Raw genomic sequence first — 19,487 nt, 5'->3', positions numbered from 1 at the left:
CAAAAAATGAACCTTTTAAATTTCCCCTCCAACTTGCTTAAATTTCTGCAAAACACTTAAAGGGTTAATAAACTTATGAAATGTTACGGGATATTTTGAGGGGTGCATTTTTTACAGTGGAGAGATTTATGTGGGTAACTACCATACAGGCCCCACAAATCCACTTCAGAACTGAACTGGTCCCTCATAAAATCAGAATTTGAAATTTTCTAGAAAATTTGAAAAATCGCTAATAAATAAAAAAATGTTCACCAAATGACATCATCATAAAGCAGACATGTTGTAGATGTTGCAGTAATAATTAGTTTATGTGACATGACTATTTTTCTTAGAACAAGAGAATTTTGAATATAGAGAAATGTACATTTTTCTAATTTTTGTGCCAATGTTGTGTTTTTTTTTTAAACAAAAAACTACTAAGTGTATCAGCCAAAGTATATCACAAACATAGAGGAATATGTCATAAAAAAAAATCTCAGAATATTAGTTAAAAGCATTGCAGAGTTATCACTACATAAAGAGAGACAGGTCAGATTTGAAAACTAGGCCCTGGGCATTAAGGCAAAACAGGCTGAAGAGGCAAGGGGTTGAAAAAATCTCAAGTCTTCCAGTACTTATCAGCTGCTGTATGTACTGCAGGAAGTGATGTATTATTTCCGGTCTGGCGAGCAGGTTGGGATTTCTATGAGGATTTGTTACTGGTCTCAATATTTCCTGTGTTGGACAGAGGTGGCAGCAGAGAGCACTGTGTCAGACCGGAAAGAATACACCAATTCCTGCAGGACATACAGCAGCTGATAAGTACTGGAAGACTTGAGATTTTTTAATAGAAATAAATTGCAAATCGCTGGCACTTTCTGACACCAGTTGATTTGAAAGATTTTTTTTTTTCACTGAATTACCCCTTTAGCTTGTGATGCAGAAATTTTTGCACATAACATTTCAGTGTCTATTTTAGTTAACCAGGTAAAGAATTAATTGTTAAATCCTACCCCTGCTGACCATGTTAAATCTGCCATCAGGTCCTTGGCACAGACCAGCGGGTATTACTCTTCATAGCTCCACCCACCCTACACACTTATAGAAAGACACAAAGTACAGTAACCTGTATTACCTAACATTGAGTGAGCTTTTATTGATCATCACTTACCCCAAACTCTCTCGGCCTGTAACTCCTATACCATCTTTTATAGTCAACTGTTCGGGATGCCACCCTGCTTGGGTTCTGATGGGAAAAAGTAGAACGTCTACTCCGTTCTGGAGAGATGGCTACGGCAATGTACTGTGGACGTATAGTTGATACGTCAGGAGTAGAGGGGACATTATTTTCTCTTCTCTGTATCCAAACTGGAGTAGTTGGTATTGAATTCAGCTGGGAATTTTCCCCATTCCATGGTGGTAATCGGTCGATGGTTTCATAGGCAGGAGGGGGCGAACAATAATCACATTGTTGATTGTCAGGTTGGACGGGTGACATATGTGGACCTGCAGAACTTAGATATGTACACGGTCTGTAATGGACACATCCATGGGTATGGCTGTTGACGTCACTGACTGGTGAGGACATTACCTTGGTTTACTACAAAAATAAAGTAGTAATTATTTATTAGATGATATGTCAAGCAAAACATGACTAAACTGAAAATATACATTGGCATACATACTTATTTGGCTGTACAACTGTTGCAAAAAAAGAGAGGGCACGTCGCAGGGGCACAGCCTTAGAGCAGGCCCGGCGTGACTAGGTCAGCTGGGGCTGTAAGCATGGCTAGGGGTTAATAAATAGATAGTGTATGGTGTGGGGGGTAGTAAGGGGTTAAAGATGCTGCAGGAAGGATAAGGCCAGGTTGGTGTTGAAGGGAGGGGTCAGTAGGTCACTTACCAGGGATGAAGCTAACGTGCCTATAAGAAGAGGTGAACACCCCGTGGAGCATCAGTTTCCTTCCGGATAAGATTCAGCCCGCCCGCCCTAAGTAGCAGCATTTGAATGTCATAGTGTCCAGGTGTGGGTTTTTTGTTTTATTTCCAGTCATGACAGCCTGCAGTAGGGAGGTCTCGCAAGGCACGTTAAAAGTAAAGTTGGTTAAAGGGACACCGGGTAAATGGATAATACTTCCCCACTTCTGATGATGATATGGTGATGTTTCCACTGGGGTAGGACCCGGGGAACGGTGGTGTATAATTGGAGTAACTAATTGTTAGCTCCTGAGTAGGTGCGGTGCGGCTAGGGGAAAAGTTTAGGCACTAATGTTGCTAGACGGCGCCCTGCCAGACCTCCCTTGTTTGTGGATCTGAATATGTGTTATGTTATTTATACAATATTTATATTCATATTCTGTTCTGCCCTTTAATAAAGAGGCTGTTATGGCCATTTACTCCAATACTAACTTGTGTGTCCGTCTGTTTTGTGGGATATGTTGGAAGAAGGGGATAATTGGGGAAAATTGGAGAATTTTTTGAATTTTGGGGGTTAAACGTAGCTGGAGGTAACTCAGCAGTACCCTGAGTCATGCCACATACAGTATGTCTATCCACTTCAGTCTATTAGTCTGCCTTGTTAATGAGCAAGACATAAAAATAAGACATAAAAATAAAGTAAAAACATCAACCCTTCTGTTCCCCAAATCATAATAAATGCCTTGATCTTCATCTCTTCCCCATCTTTAAATCAGAATATATTCCTGGATCAACAACTCTTCTCCAGTACCTACCTGTACAACCTGTAATCCGAGCCTTTTTGAACTTTGAACACCGTGACCGCTTCCTCTGGCAGAGAGTTCCACAGTCATACTGCTCTTACAGTAAAGAATCCCTTTCTATGTTGGTATAGAGATGGTATATAGATTTTTGTTCTAGCTGATGGGAGAGATCTTTGTATTGCCCATTGATATATTTAAATATTGTTATTAGATCAATCCTCAGCCATCTTTCGATTTTATTAATCTTTGTGTGTCCTCTAGTCCTCCCATTCCATTTATAACCCTGCTTGCCCAGTTTGAACCCACTCCGGTTCCAGTATTCCAGTATTTCATGTACACTGGTACCCAAACTTTACAAAGTATTCAATGTTCCAACTGACTAGGGTAAAGCTCTGATTTTTTGTGTCCATTTATGTCCCTTGAGATGCATCTTAATATATTATCTGTCTTGGCAGCAGCTGCCTAACACTGGTTGTTACAGTTATATTTACTATTACAGTACAAAATCCTGCCCCCCTCCATTGTACCCCACTATTACCAACAACCTTTTGGACAGTGCTGTCACCAATGCCTTAGAAAGATCTATATACAGTGCATGACATCCAGCAACTCACCCCAGCCTGATCAAGTCAGTTTAACAGGGCTACGCCCTCATAAATCCATGTCGATACAGAGTTATACATGTATGTTCATTGGGATACTCCAGTATAGCATCTCTTAGAGTTAGGACAGCTGTGAGTTAAACTTCAGGACTTGAGTCATTTGAATAATAGTAACACATTTCTATGAGTCAGTCCTAAAAAGATTAGAAATTAGGTAATCTCTGTGAAAATGCAATAATGATTTTAGGTAGTGGTCATAAATGATACTGTATGCTACACACCACTGACTTCATTGACCCCTTGACCTGTACATGATAGCTGGACACAGACGTAGAATGCAAGGAGGTCAGGACTGCAAACATTGTGCAGGTATTGGTATATGCTTCACACATCTCTGCACTAGAAGTGATCACTACCCCTTTATATGGAGCATAAGGTGCATTGGTAGTATGACCATGAATAAGATCACCACGAGTAGTCAAAGTGCATTGTCTCTTGTATATGTCAGGTACTTTTATTCTTGGAGAAGCGATAAAGATTGCAGAATTACACACTGGTGGAATTTGAAACTTTCAAACTTTTTCTGTCTTGTCCTTACTACAGTTGGAAAGTAGTGCTGGAACAGGGCAGTTAATAGTGGGGCTGGATCGTGTGTATGCATGTATTATTATGTACTATATTATTATAAGTTGCAGGTTTTCTGCACATGGGTGATGGGGCAGTGAGGGCACGGGGGGGGGGGGGGGGGGGGGGGGGGGGGGGGGGGGGGCAAATAGTGATGCGAATCGCTGACCAGAATTTTACAGTGTAAAGTTAGCACATTGTCAAAGACTGCAGGTAGAATTTAGCCAGGGAAGGAATGGGGAGGACACAGATGGGGAACCCTGAACTTGTCTCTGCCCAATGTTCCTGCCTACTTGCTTTGGACAGCCCTAGGTGACTTCGGGCAACTGGGCGACAGTCTGTACCCTGTGGTAATGTGAAACATGGATAACACAAACTAATATACAAGGCATAGTCAACAGGCTGGGGTCAAAACCAAATGGGCAACGAGGTAAGAGACAAAGGAGCAGTAAGAGAAAAGAACACAAGATACACTGGCACGCTTCCAAGGAAGACTTATGACTGGCCAAGGGTCAACAGACAGAGGAAGTAATTTTAGGAGGTAAGGGGACCGGGCAGAACATGATTAGCATAGATATCCAACATCCAGCAAGAGTGAGGGGAAAAAACAAGATGTCAATCAACTAAATAAAACAAAGGTTAACCCTGAAGTGGCCATAAGGAACTCAGCAGAGGAGAGATGGGCGTGGCAAGTGAAGTAATCCGTAAAGCAGAAGAGTAGGACAGTGTTCAGACAGAGCTCAGGCAAATGCAAATAACACACAGAATAACCACTACCTCATGGCCAAAAGCACAAAAGTCTCGGTCATACCTTATGAACTAAGGACAGTGCCAAGGTCCAAACAAGTAAAGTCATAACATGCAAAGCCAAGATATATTTTGTAGAGTGTGTGCAAGTTACAACACATAAAGTAAATAAAGTTAAGATACCATTCCACAAGTACTTCACTAATATATTTTCTTTCTATAGAGGACACAAGCTACAAAATACAGTGATATTGGAGCATTGACTTACCGTGGTTGTATGAGAACAAACCTCTCCTGTGTCTAATGTTCACTTCTTCATCACAGAAACTAGTGGAAGAATTAACTGAAGCTACATCATCCACAGTCCAGTGTTTGTTACAAATAAATGTCAGAGACCGATTCCTTACTTTGCAGCTGGCATCACTCCCAGATCCACTACACAGTTAGTGACGTCACCGCCTATCCAGAGGATGCATTCCTCTCAACCGCTGGTGATTTAAAACATTGACTTTGTATTATTAGCAACAGTACCAGAAGACTGTAGTCACCGCACTCTCATCAGTCAGTAAACATACCCAAACATTTACCAGAGATGGTCAGGTGCAGAACCACAGCTGCTAGCTACTAATAGTCTTCTAGAGATTGCGACATGGAGCTATATCCTATGTATGAGTACCATTAAAAAATGTAAGGGTAAAGTTTTTTCTTCTAACTTTGTGAACTTATTGGTATTGTAAACAGTATAGAAAATGGTGATAAAACAAATTTTCGAAACAAAAATGGGGAAACTTTTTATGTCTTACACCTGTATAAAGTAGAGCAAGGTGCGCAAATATTATTGAAGATTTTTTGCCATTAGGACAAAAGGGTCTACACTGATGAAAAATGTGAAGCTCAAAACATTTTACATCTACAAAATGTTTTTCAAAATGTGTGTCTGCTTTGTTTTGATGATCTGTTGCTTTTATGACCACCTCCTGGAATGCACTAAGGTGGTCACTAGAGATGAGAGAACTTTTCAAAAGTTCGTTCCGCCCGGACTTATGGAATTTTGGAAAAGTTCGGTTCGACCGAATTTCGGATTTCATAGTTTAAAGCATCTATATGATACGGGGGTAGTGTATTTAGTTGAATTTAGGGCTCTACAGTCATGGCCAAAAGTTTTGAGAATGATACAAATATTAATTTTTACAAAGTCTACTGCTTCAGTTTTTCAAATGGCAATTTGCATATACTCCAGAATATTATAAATAGTGATCAGCTTAACAGCACTTACTTGCAAAGTCAATATTTGCCTAGAAAATGAACTTTATCCCCCAAAACACATTTCAACATCATTGCAGCCCTGCCTTAAAAGGACCAGCTAACATCGTTCAGTGATTGCTCCATTAACACAGGTATAAGTGTTAATGAGGACAAGGCTGGAGATCAATCTGTCATGATTAATTAAGAATGAAACCACTGGACACTTTAAAAGGAGGCTGGTGCTTGGCATCATTGTTTCTCTTCTGTTAACCATGGTTATCTCTAAAGAAAGATGTGCAGTCATCATTGCACTGCACAAAAATGGCATAACAGGGTAGAGTATCGCAGCTAGAAAGATTGCACCTTAGTCAACAATCTATCACATCATCAAGAAATTCAAGGAGAGAGGTTCCATGCCAAAAAGGCTCCAGGGCGCCCAAGAAAGACCAGCAAGCGCCAGGACCGTCTCTTAAAAGTTTTCAGCTGCGGGATCGGGCTAACAGCAGTGCAGAGCTTGCTCAGGAATGGCAGCAGACAGGTGTGAGTGCATCTTCACGCACTGTGAGGCGGAGACTCTTGGAGCAAGGCCTGGTCTCAAGGACGGCAGCAAAGAAGCCACTTCTCTCCAGAAAAAACATCAGGGACAGACTGATATTCTGCAAAAGGTACAGGGCGTGGACTGCTGAGGACTGGGGTAAAGTCATTTTCTCTGATGAATCCCCTTTCCGATTGTTTGGGACATCTGGAAAACAGCTTATTTGAAGAAGACAAGGTGAGCCCTACCACCAGTCTTGTCTCATGCCAACGGTAAAGCATCCTGAAACCATTCATGTGTAGGGTTGCTTCTCAGCCAAGGGAATCGGCTCTCTCACAGTCTTAAAAACCTAAAAACACCGCCATGAATAAAGAATGGTACCAGAATGTTCTCCAAGAGCGACTTCTCCCAACTGTCCAAGAGCAGTTTGACGATCAACAATGCCTTTTCCAGCATGATGGAGCACCTTGCCCTAAAGCAAAGGTGATAACTAAATGGTTCAGGGAACAAAACAGAGATTTTGGGTCCATGGCCTGGAAACTCCCCAGATCTTAATCCCATTGAGAACTTGTGGTCAATGATCAAGAGACGGGTGGGCAAACAAAAACCAACAAATTCTGAAAAAATGCAAGCATAGATTGTGCAAGAATGGACTGCTATCAGTCAGGATATGGTCCAGATGTTGATTGAGAGCATGCCAGGGAGAATTGCCGAGGTCCTGAAGAAGAAGGTTCAACACTGCAAATATTGACTTGCTGCATTAACTCATTCTAACTGTTGATATAAGCTTTTGTTGTTTTTATACTTCAATATTCACCATTACAGGGTCTATGCTGGAAATTCACCATTACTGGGTCTATACAGGAAAAAGGTCACAAATGCAGTGAAGGAGCAGCAGTAGTCATTGGAGGCCAGTGGAGGTCCAGCAATAGTCATTTGAGGCCAGTACAAGAGCAGAAGTAGTCAACATGGAGGCCAGGCAGGAGCAGCAGTAGCCAACATGATGGCCAGGCAGGAGCAGCAGTAGCCAACATGGAGGCCAGGCAGGAGCAACAGTAGTCAACATGGAGGCCAGGCAGGATCAGCAGTAGCCAACATGGAGGCCAGGCAGGATCAGCAGTAGCCAACATGGAGGCCAGGCAGGAGCAGCAGTAGCCAACATGGAGGGCAGGCAGAAGCACCAGTAGCCAACATGAAGGCCAGGCAGGAGCACCAGTAGCCAACATGGAGGCCAGGCAGGAGCAACAGTAGTCAACATGGAGGCCAGGCAGGAACAGCAGTAGCCAAAATGGAGGCCAGGCAGGAGCAGTAGTAGCCAACATGGAGGGCAGGCAGGAGCAGCAGTAGCAAACATGGAGGGCAGGCAGGAGGAGCAGTAGCCAACATGGAGGCCAGGCAGGAGCACCAGTAGCCAACATGGAGGCCAGGCAGGAGAAACAGTAGTCAACATGGAGGGCAGGCATGATCAGCAGTAGCCAACATGGAGGGCAAGCAGGAGCAACAGTAGCCAACATGAAGGGCAGGCAGAATCCGCAGTAGCCAACATGGAGGCCAGGCAGGAGCAGCAGTAGCCAACACGGAGGCCAGGCAGCAGCAGCAGTAGTCAACATTGAGGGCAGGCAGGATCAGCAATTAGCCAACATGGAGGGCAGGCAGGACAAACAGTAGTCAACATGGAGGGCAGGCAGGAGCAACATCAGTCAACATGGAGGGCAGGCAGGATCAGCAGTAGCCAACATGGAGGCCAGGCAGGAGCAGCAGTAGCCAACATGAAGGCAAGGGCAGCCACAGCAGTAGTCAACATGCAGGCCAGTTAAGGCCCAGCAGTAGCCAACATGGAGGCAAGGGCAGGCACAACAGTAGTCAACATGGATGCCAGTGAAGGCCCAGCAGTAGTCAACATGGATGCCAGTTAAGGCCCAGCAGTAGCCAACATGGAGGCAAGGGCAGGCACAGCAGTAGTCAACATGCAGGCAAGTTAAGGCCCAGCAGTAGTCAACATGGATGCCAATTAAGGCCCAGCAGTCGCCAACATGGAGGCAAGGGCAGGCACAGCAGTAGTCAACATGGATGTCAGTTAAGGCCCAGCAGTAGCCAACATGGAGGCAAGGGCAGGCACAGCAGTAGTCAACATGGATGCCAGTTAAGGCCCAGCAGTAGTCAACATGGATGCCAGTTAAGGCCCAGCAGTAGCCAACATGGAGGCAAGGGCAGGCACAGCAGTAGTCAACATGCAGGCCAGTTAAGGCCCAGCAGTAGTCAACATGGATGCCAATTAAGGCCCAGCAGTAGTCAACATTGAGGCAAGGGCAGGCACAGCAGTAGTCAACATGGATGCCAGTTAAGGCCCAGCAGTAGCCAACATGGAGGCCACGGAAGGAGCAGCAGTAGCCAACATGGAGGCAAGGGCAGGCACAGTAGTAGTCAACATGGATGCCAGTTAAGGCCCAGCAGTAGTCAACATGGATGCCAGTTAAAGCCCAGCAGTAGCCAACATGGAGGCAAGGGCAGGCACAGCAGTAGTCAACATGGATGCCAGTTAAGGCCCAGCAGCAGTCAACATGGATGCCAGTTAAGGCCCAGCAGTAGCCAACATGGAGGCCAGGGAAGGAGCAGCAGTAGCCAACATGGAGGCCAGGGCAGGAGCAGCATTAGTCAACATAGAGGCCAGTGGAGGCCCAGCAGTAGCCAACATGGAGGCCAGAGCAGGAGCAGCAGTAGTCAACATAGAGGCCAGTACAGGAGTGGCAGTAGTCAACATAGAGGCCAGTGAAGGCCCAGCAGTAGCCAACATGGAGGCCAGGGCAGGAGCAGCAGTAGTCAACATAGAGGCCAATACAGGAGCGTCAGTAGTCCACATAGAGACCAGTAAAGGCCCAGCAGTAGTCAACATGGAGGCCAGGGCAGGAGCAGCAGTAGTCAACATGGAGGCCAGGGCAAAAGTAGCAGTTGTAATGGGGTGACATGAGCAGAAGAAGCAGAATAATGAGGTCCATGGACGAGAGGTAGCAGGGCAGCAGCAGCAGGAATGGTGGAATGACTAGTAAGGTCTAGTTCACATATAGGCCATAATAAAAGCAGAAAAGTTTCTACATCTTGGTGACAACAGGACCAAATCCTTCTCTGTGGTATCAGGAGCAGGTGTCACAAAGTCCTTATCTATCCATGTGGCGTTCATTTTGATGAAAGTCAGATGCTCCACACTTTCACAGGACAATCTGGTTCTTCTGGGACTGAAAATATGACGTCCTGCGATGAAAACTCGCTCGGATGACACACTGCTGGCCGGACAGGAGAGTATGTCCAAAGCAAATTCAGCGAGTTGTGGCCAGACAACTAATCTTCCCACCCAGTAGTCCAGGGGTTCGGGGACGTTAGGTGGCAACGTAGAGTCCAAAAACACCTTGATTTCCTGTTTGAGGTGTGCCTCCATGTCCTGCTGCTGTGCGGGTGCTCCTGTTACCCCGGCCTGTGGCTGCATGAAAGCGTGCATCATGGTCATCAGGCTCAGACTGGTGCTGCTGCTCATGCCACCCAAGCTGCTAGAGGCGTGAATGAGAGCGTCGTGTTCCAAAGGCTGCCACTAACTGTGCACCCAGCTCCTCTCTATAATAATTCATTTTTTCCTCCCCTTGGGAAGGGTGAATAAATTCACACAGCTTGTTGTGATACCGTGGGTCCAGTAGTGTGGCCAACCAGAACTCGTCCCGTTGACGAATCCGTTGAAAACATGGGTCAGCCAGAAAACATATCAACATGTGCTTAGCCATTTCCACCAGGGAGTGGGAAGGAGATCCCGCATCCATCTTTACAGCATACTGCCAATGGGTACTGCCTCCATCCTCCTCATAGCCCTGCATATCCTCCTCTGCCCCCCCTCTGGTCTAGCAGGAAGGTTCATCTCCTTCTCCTCCACCCGTCTCCGCTAAGAGATCCTGTGCGTACAGGTCCTCCTACTCCTCCTCAACTTTCTCTGCCTCCGCCAAGCCTTCCTCCAGTGACCCAGGCTGCGTCAGTGGCAAGACCTCTTCCCCCTCGCCACTGAGTCACATCAGCATCAGCTCCAGTACATGAAGCGTGGGTATGATGGCGCTCAGTCCTGTGTCTTGCCCACTGACCAGAAAGGTGGCCTCCTCAAAGGGTCGTAGCAAGCGTCAGGTGTCACGCATGAGCTGCCACTGTCCGCCTGCATCCAAAGGAAATCAGTCAAGGCCTTCCTCTGCTCATAGCGTGGCTACATCGCAAATGAGACGACGGTTGGGAAGACCATTCTTCCGCTGCAGATCGAGGAGGATGTGGTGAGAGCGACTTGAATGACTGAAATGGTTACACAGCTTTCGAGCTATTGACAGCACAGTCTGTAAATGGGATGAAGACTTTAGAAAGTGTGTAACTATTAGGTTTAAAACATATGCAATATACGGGGCGTGCCTCATACCTCCTCGAAGCAGCGCGGAGAGAATGTTGTTCCCATTGTCACTCACCACCGTCCCAACTTTAAGATGGCGTGGAGTCAGCCACAAGAGGATTTCCATCTCGAGTAGGCGGTGCAGCTCTTCCCCTGTGTGTCTCCTTTCCCCCCAGCAGGCTAGGTGCAGCACAGCGTGACACCTCAGTGCTACACCCAAGTGGTACAAGGGAGGAACACTGGCAGTTGAGGAGGCTTTGGACTTACTGGAGGAGGATGAGGAGCAGGATCACGACACAGGAACCCTGCTGTGACAACGAGCTGGTGTCATCGCCCTTCCCTGGCCAAGTTGCTGGGGGGTCCGCCGGCCATATTACATTTACCCACTGAGCAGTAATGGACATATAATGCCCTTGCCCGCAATTACAGCTCCAGATGTCTGTGGTTAAATGTACATGACTGTTCACTGAATGGCTCAGCGAGTCAGCAACCTTTTCCCGAACATACCTATATATGGCCGGTATAGCTGTGTTGGAAAAGTAGTGTCGACTTGGCACCTTCCACCAGACACAAAATCAGTTTACGGAAAGGTGCCGAGTCGACAACTTTAAACGGCAGAGCCTGGAGCACCAGCAACTTGGCCAGGTGGGCGTTCAGCTTGACTGCTGCGGGATTGCTGGGTGCATATGTCTGCCTCCGGAATAGGGACTCCATGATGACAGGCTGCCTACTGCTAGCAACACAGGGGCCACCAGCTGAAGAAGGGAGTGAAGCCACACTCCCTTCCACAGATGAGGTCTGACTCTGTGAAAGGCCCCCCTGACTACTGCTGCTTCCTGCTGCTGTTGACCGCCGGTCTGCCTGGGACTGCTGTTACCCACTATCACCCCGTTTCTCCCAGGCGGAAAGGTGGTGGGGCTTCATATGGGCAGCCATGACGCTGGTGCCAGGATGGCAACTCTTGCCTCTTTTAATGCACCTGTCGCACAGGCGACAGATGACCACATAGGTATCCTCCGGGCACTTTTTAAAAAACTGCCATACAGGCGAGGTGTACAGTCTAGTACCGACAGGCTGTGAGGATGGGCTGCCGATACTAGGACCTGCAGTGAAGGAGGGTTCCCCAGTGGTCATCTGCTTGTCCCGGCCACGCTTCCGACTTGTTAGTTGACTACTGCTGCCTGTCTGCTTCTTAGTTGTGGCGGGCCTGCTGGCGGACGGATTCCCGGTTGACGGATCAGTCAAATAAGCCAACTCCTGCCGTGGATCCCATGTAACATCCGATGTGACATCATTCTGGAACAGGCTCCTGCCTACTGCTCTTCTTCCAGGCCTATCATGGGCCTGCTCTGATATCGCTTCCGACACAGCTATGCCCTCCACTTGATTGGCCCCTTTCTCTTCCCCCACGTGCTCATAGTCATTAAAGAGCAGTTGGCTGCTCATAGACGCCAACAGTTCCCTTGCAGGTGGCGGTTCAAAAGTTAGCGGGATGTTGCTGATGATGTCAGATGGATGAGGTGGGGGAATTGCTGCGTGCCCATGCCAAGTCAGGGTCGTGTCCGAGGTACCCACAGATACCTGGCTGGCTGTCTCACTACTCATCCTTGTGGACGTCGAAGTCTGAGCCAGCCACTCCAGGACTGTGGAATTAGACGTGTGGACACGGCCCTGGTGTGACAAAGGAAGCTCAGGCCTGCCTCTGGACCCTCTTCCTGCGTTACTTCCTCTTCTGCCCCTTGAGCCAGACTCTCTGCTCTGCCCTCTGCCTAAAGCCCTTTGTGAGGTTTCCTGCTGCCGCAGTGCTATGACTTTATATTCAAATTATGATTTCTACACTTGGTAGATGAGAACAGTATTTTCTGTAATACAGTCTAGCAGGCGTCCCACTTTAGTACTTGTATATCTGTATAGCAGTTTTTTTTTTGTATTATTTTACAGACATGCACAAGAGATATATATTTGTGTCTCAGGAAAACACATATGTCATATACACTCTCACAAGGGTGCCACTATAGCACTTAGATATCTGTATAGCACGTTTTTTAGACTTTTATTCTACAGACATGAACTAGAGATATATATTTGTGCCTCAGGAAACCACGTATGTCATATACACTCTCGCAAGGGTGCCACTATAGCACTTGGATATCTGTAGAGCACTTTTTTTTTGAGTTTTATTCTACAGACATGCACGAGGTATTGGATGTGTTCTGGGCATCATGGGAAAGCGATTTTCCCGCCCAGAACACTTCCTACTTGCTAAAATGGCGGCTGCCATTTTAGAAAGCAAGAAAAAAAAAATTCGGAGCGAACTTTCAAAAATCCGATTCCGATCAGAATCGGACTTTTTGGAAAATCCGACCCGGATCCCATACCGGCTGAACCGGTTCGCGTGATGATGTGACATCTGTCCCTGTGGCTCCCAGAATGGAGCCCGAAACGAAAGCAGAGCTGCTCCCTGCATCCACACAGCCCCGATTAGGTTAGTAGCTTTTTTTATTGGTGCACAGCAGGTGGGGGAACAGCATGGGGGACATTATTACTAGAGGCAGAGCAAGAGGGGGTTATTTTTTTACTGAGGATAACAGCATGGGGGCATTATTAGGATGAAGGGCACAGTAGGGGGTATTTTATTACTATGGAGGGAACAACAGTTGACATTTTTATTATGAGAGGAACAGCATAGGCATTATTACTATATTGAGGGCACTGCAGGGGTGTTATTACTAAGGAGGGCTCAGCAGTGGGAGCAATATTACTAAATGGAGGGCCACGCTTGGGGCATTATTACTATATGGAGAGCACATTAGGTGGCATTATTACTATGTGGGGGCACAGCAAGGGGCATTATTAGAATAAGGGGGTACATCAGGGGGCATTATTAGTATAAGAGGGCATATCAGGGGGCATTATTGGTATAAGGGAGCACGTCAGGAGGCCTTATTAGTATAAGGGGGCACACAGGTGGCATTATTTGCATGAGGGAGCACATCAGGGGGCATTATTATTGAATGAGGGGCACAGCTGGGGGTCATTTTTAGTAAATGGGGGATCCTACATACAGGGGACAACCCACATATCTACTCACTTTACTACGCACGAAACCAAAAAGCGCAATTACTACAATTTGGGAGCCTATAGGAGGAAGGGAAGAATATTGCTGCAAAAGTGTGGAGCCTAAGATGTTTGCCTGGCAGGCTCTGAAGAGATGAATTGTAGCTGGAAGAAATCTGGGACGGATGGAGAGGAAAAGAGAAAGTAACGTCTCGGATCAAAGACTGCGTCACCTGTAAGTTGCTGAATGGTGGTTTTTATATTGAGTAGAACTTTTTTTTTAAGGGCTGCCCCGAGGTGGAAAAGGTTAGGAAGCATTGCTCTAGACCAACAGTCATGGCTTTTTAACAATATTTATAGAGATAAGCAGGCAAAAATATTTTTCTTTCAAATAAACTGGTTTCAGAAAATTATATAGATTTGTAATTTTCTTCTACTTAAAGAATCAGAAGTCTTCCAGTACTTATCAGCTGCTTTATGTTCTGCGGGAAGTGGTATATTCTTTCCAGTCTAAGGGTAAATTCACACGGGCGTATCCGCAGCGGATTTAATGCTACGAACTCGCAGCTAAATCCACAGTGGATACCTCCCCTGTGAATTCCAATGAGATTACATACTGGCGGCGGGATTGTCATCCCGCTGCCAGTATGTAAGTCCTGGCCCCATTAACTCCCGTCGCCCGGGATGATACATTACCGGCAGCACGATCCAGCAGCATCTGAGGATTTAGCTGCGAGTTCCAGCATTAAATCTGCTGTGGATACGCCCGTGTGAATTTACTCTAACTCTGCTGCCCCCTTGTCCATGTCAGGAACTCTCCAACACAGGGGAAGTTTTGCATGAGGATTTGCTGCTGCTCTGGACAGTTCCTGACATCGACAGAGGTGGCAGCAGAGAGCACTGTGTCAGACTGGAAACAATACACCACTTCCCGCAGAACATAAAGCAGCTGATAAGTACTGGAAAACTTCAGATTTTTTAAATAGAAGTAAATTACAAATTTGTATAACTTTCTGAAACCAGTTGATTTGAAAGAAAAAGATTTTTGCCGACATACCGATTTAAAGCCATTAGAAAAACCATGCTTGGTGGTCTAGAGGAAGATCAGGTTCTCACAATCAATCTGTTATACATACTGGGCAGGGCCTCAGTGACATAATGCCACTGGTGTTGGCTCAGCCTTAGATTACTAATCCTTTGTAATTGAGCACCAGGTACATGGATCAATGCAGTATGTATGTACTGCACTGATTCCTTTGAGCAATCAGTGCATTGCTAAATGCTTAAAGGGGAACTCGAGGTAGATGTAAAAAAAAAAAGAACCTTCTTTGGAAGAAAATAGCATTACAGAGAAGCAGCAAATCCCCATAGAAAACCTCCCCTGCACTGGACAGTTCCTGACATGGACAGAGGTGGCAGTAGATAGCACTGTGTCAGACTGGAAAAAATACACTTCCCGCAGGACATACAGCAGCTGAAAAGTACGGGAAAACTTGAGGTTTTTCAACCGAAGAAAACTACAAATCTATATAACTTTCTGAAACCAGTTGATTTGAAAGAAAAGGATTTTCGCTGCAGTACCCCTTTAAATGCCGTTGTCAGTTTTGACAGCAGTATTTAAATGGTTAATTAGCTGCTGCGGTGATCGCAGCTTATAGTAGCCAGGTACATCATAGGTCCTTAACCCCTTAATAACAGAGAGCGTACAAATACGCCCACGGCAATTGAGCTATTGCACGTTTGGGCGTAAATGTACGCCCTCCCGAAGCATTGCACTATGAAGAGAGCTCAGGAGCTGACATAACTAGATAGTTTAGCACAGTCATGTCAAACTCTGGCCTGCGGGCCAAATCTGGCCCATGGGGCCATTATTTTTGGCCCGCCAGGCAATTCAGAGTTTGAATTACATGTGGCCCTCCATGGCTACTATATAAGAGACTATGGGGGACTGGCTACTATATAAGAGACTACAGGGGAGGGCTGGCTACTATATGAGACTATAGGGGAGGGCTGGCTACTATATAAGAGACTACTGGGGAGGGCTGGCTAATATATGAGACTACAGGGAAGGGCTGGCTACTATATAAGAGACTATGGGGTAGGACTCGCTACTATATGAGACTACAAGAGAGGGCTGGCTACTATATAAGAGACTATGGGTGGAGGGATGGCCACTATATGAGACTACAGGGGAGGGTTGGCTAAAATAAAAGAGACTATTGGGGAGGGCTGGCTACTATATAAGGGACTACAGGGAAGGGCTGGCTACTATATAAGAGACTATGGGGGAGGACTGGCTTCTATATAAGAGACTACAGGGGGGTTGGCTACTGTATAAGAGACAATGGGGGTGAGTTGGCTACTATATAAGATACTATGGGGGGTGGGTTGGCTACTATATAAGACTATTGGGGAGGGCTGGCTACTGTATGAGACTACAGGGGAGGGCTGGCTACTAAATGAGACTACAGGGGAGGGCTGGCTACTATATAAGAGACTATGCGGGAGGGCTGGCTACTATATATGAGACTATGGGGGAGGGCTGGCTACTATATAAGAGACTATGGGGGGAGGGCTGGCTACTTTATAAGAGACTATGGGGAGGGCTGGCTACTATATAAGAGATTATTATGGAGGGCTGGCTACTATATAAAAAAGACTATGGGGGGCTGGCTACTATATGGGACACTTGGGGGGCTGGCTACTATTAAGGCACTATTGGGAGGGCTGGCTACTATTTGAGCACTATTGGGAGGGCTGGCTACTATGTGGGGCAATTTTGGTTGGGTTGGCTACAACATGGGGCAATATTGGGGGGGTTGGCTATTACATGGGTTGGGGTTTAGTCATATCACAGCAATTTATCATGTCATTTATCATAGTGCACGGGGCTGGGAGACTCACACCACCGACAGTGCCAGGAACATTGCACACTACTCTGACAGAGCCAGGACCGCCGCATTTACGCTTATATAATTATCAAGGTTGGCCCGTGACTTTGTCCAATTTTTTTAATTTTGGCCCACTGTGTATTTGAGTTTGACACCCCTGGATTGGATCAGTTTTCCTACTTCATAGGATGTACTAAAATGGGGATCACCTTTGCTACATCAGATATGTGGGGATCAGATCTGCTACATCATATTAAGATTAGCTCTGCTACATCATATTAAGATTAGCTCTGCTACACCTGACGTGGGGATTAGCTCTGCTACATGATGAAGGGGATAAAACGGAGAACAGCTCTGCTACATCATATTGGGATCAGCTCTGCTAAATCATGTGGGGATAAGTTTTACTACATCATATGGGGATCAGCTCTGTGAAATCATGTGAGGATAAGCTCTGTCTCATCTGACAAAACATAGTCCTGTGTTTACTGTGCAATAGTAATGACAGCAGTGGGCAGGAGAGAAAGTGGTGGTGGTGGTGGTGGTGGTGGTGGGGGGGTATGTGAACACAAAAATCTGGGAGAGGCACCTCTAAGTATATTAAGCCAACTCCCGTCTTTCAATGTTTAAATTCCTCTTCAGTACATACAGATAGAAAAAAAGTTTTCCATTTATTGTGTGTGAACAACTAAAAAATAACGTCTTTCGTTTGCAAAATATAATTGTGATAATCGTTATTTCGCTGTCAGACGAGTGCATTGGGCGCCGCCATTCCACTGACTTCAACACACTGAATTGAGGTCAATTAAAATGCGGCAACCACAGACTACCCCCCCCTTTTTGTTTTTTTTAACCTAGTGTGAACATAGCCATTAATAAATGTGCATGTTCTGCACCTGGGCACATTACAAGTAAACCTCAATGGTAAGGTATGGCCTCAGATATGGCCTCAGACACAGGCCGTCAGGTGTGTTTACCAGGGCTTGAGATGGGTGCTGGTGATTTCTTTCCACTCCTCCGACTCCATGGGGACATAGGAAGGCTATGGTGGCTCACACCATCCACGGGGCCCTCGCATTGGGGTGTAACTCCACCTCCTCACTGGGTTTAAGATTATGCATGAACTCCAGGAGGTAATCTATTGTTAAGGTGCTTCTGCCAGAAATAGAGCCAAAATAGAGATCCCTTAGGAAGCCATACACTTTATGGCTGCGTTCACACTACGTATATTTCAGTCATTATATGTATATTTCAGTCAGTATTGCAACCAAAACCAGGAGTGGATTAAAACACAGAAATGCTCTGTTCACACAATGTTGAAATTGAGTGGATGGCCGCCATTTAATGGCAAATATTTGCTGTTATTTTAGAACAACGGCTGTTATATTGAAATAATGGCCGTTATTTACTGTTATATGGCGGCCATCCACTTAATTTCACCATTGTGTGAACAGATCCTTTCTGTGTTTTTAATCCACTCCTGGTTTTGGTTACAATACTGACTGAAATATACTGACTGAAATATACGTAGTGTGAACGCAGCCTATATCCGTAGAACTCCTGGACAGTGGGACCTCCACCGAGGACATAATTCACCCAGGTCCGGAAGCTCCAGTCATCTTCTGACGTCCTACCTCCGCTCCTTCTCTCCAAACCATCTACATAAGACGGGTGGAGTAGAAGGAGATGGTGCTGATACAGGAGAGGAAAACTGTCTTCTTCCTAGCACACAAGACGATCGGCCACTATGGGTTCTTGGAAAGAGCTCTGGAAAGCCTGACGGCCTCACTGGGACTGCTGCACTCTGGTTGCGTGGAGTGTCACTTACAATAGTGTCTGTGCTCCACGCTGGTAGTGGATCATATGGAATAGGCTCCTCACTTCAGCCAGACTCTATAACCACACTGTGGCTGGGCAGTGGTGAGGAGGGAATCGCTTGCCATGACTTCCCATAGTAAGACTAAATATTCCTTTCATACTTATTATTTATTCAGTCTCCTTCCCCAGTTCTGAGCTGCTCTTTTCTAGTGAAGACACAAAAATCTGTGTGAGCTTTTCCTTTTTTTTAATAATTGTATTTTTATTAAAGGATTTCAATAAAACAGAAAGAAAAGGAACAATACAGCTAGTGTCGTTGACTAATATATTGTAAAGATGGGCATACATATGTCACAGCAAATCAGTATAAGGGTACAAACACACACGGCATATACGCTGCGTATTTACTGCTGCGATACGCAGCAAATACGCAGCAAATACGCAGCAGATTAGATCTAAATAACTGAACACAGCATCAAATCTGCACCACCAAATCTTCTGCGTATCTGCTGTGTGTGTTTGTACCCTAATATGAGAAATCGGAACAGAGCTTCTACATTAAGGAATTTATGAAGAATAAGTAAGGCGGGTAAGACAAACCATGACAAGACAAGACACAAGAGGAGAGAAAATGCAGATACAATAAAGGGAGATGATGTGTGATGAGTACAGTAGTCGTTTAGGTCCAATTACCAGTAGTCGTAGCTTAGCACCTGTGGAACACAGCCAGCCCGCTCCCTCTGTGTCACCCCGCCAGCACATCCCCACTCCCCCTTGCGGTATTCAGTTGATTAGCATACTGGGACCCACGGAACACCACAGCGGGGCTGCTGATTTGGACAGATAGGAGCTTGCTGGGAC

General features: G+C 45.9%; 1 protein-coding gene across 3 annotated transcripts in view; it reads right to left on the bottom strand.

Annotated features, from left to right (window-relative positions):
- The window catches only part of LOC138799635 (uncharacterized), a 97,479-nt gene that overhangs the window by 22,851 nt on the left and 55,141 nt on the right, over positions 1 to 19,487 (bottom strand). For 2 of the 3 annotated variants that reach the window (XM_069981087.1, XM_069981089.1), the window contains exons 1-2: positions 4,941 to 5,049; positions 1,151 to 1,579 (exon numbers count right to left, since the gene is read on the bottom strand). In XM_069981087.1, coding sequence (XP_069837188.1) covers positions 1,151 to 1,567 — 417 coding nt within the window. In that variant the 5' untranslated portion in view covers positions 1,568 to 1,579; positions 4,941 to 5,049. Of the gene's footprint in view, positions 1 to 1,150; positions 1,580 to 4,940; positions 5,050 to 19,487 lie in introns of those variants that run through there. The other variant, XM_069981088.1, reaches the window with a different exon arrangement.

The sequence above is a fragment of the Dendropsophus ebraccatus genome, chromosome 8 (genome assembly GCF_027789765.1).
Source record: "Dendropsophus ebraccatus isolate aDenEbr1 chromosome 8, aDenEbr1.pat, whole genome shotgun sequence".
NCBI classification, from domain to species: Eukaryota; Metazoa; Chordata; class Amphibia; order Anura; family Hylidae; genus Dendropsophus; species Dendropsophus ebraccatus.
Note: the sequence above shows the minus strand (reverse complement) of the source record. Positions and strands in the feature narration are given on the sequence as shown.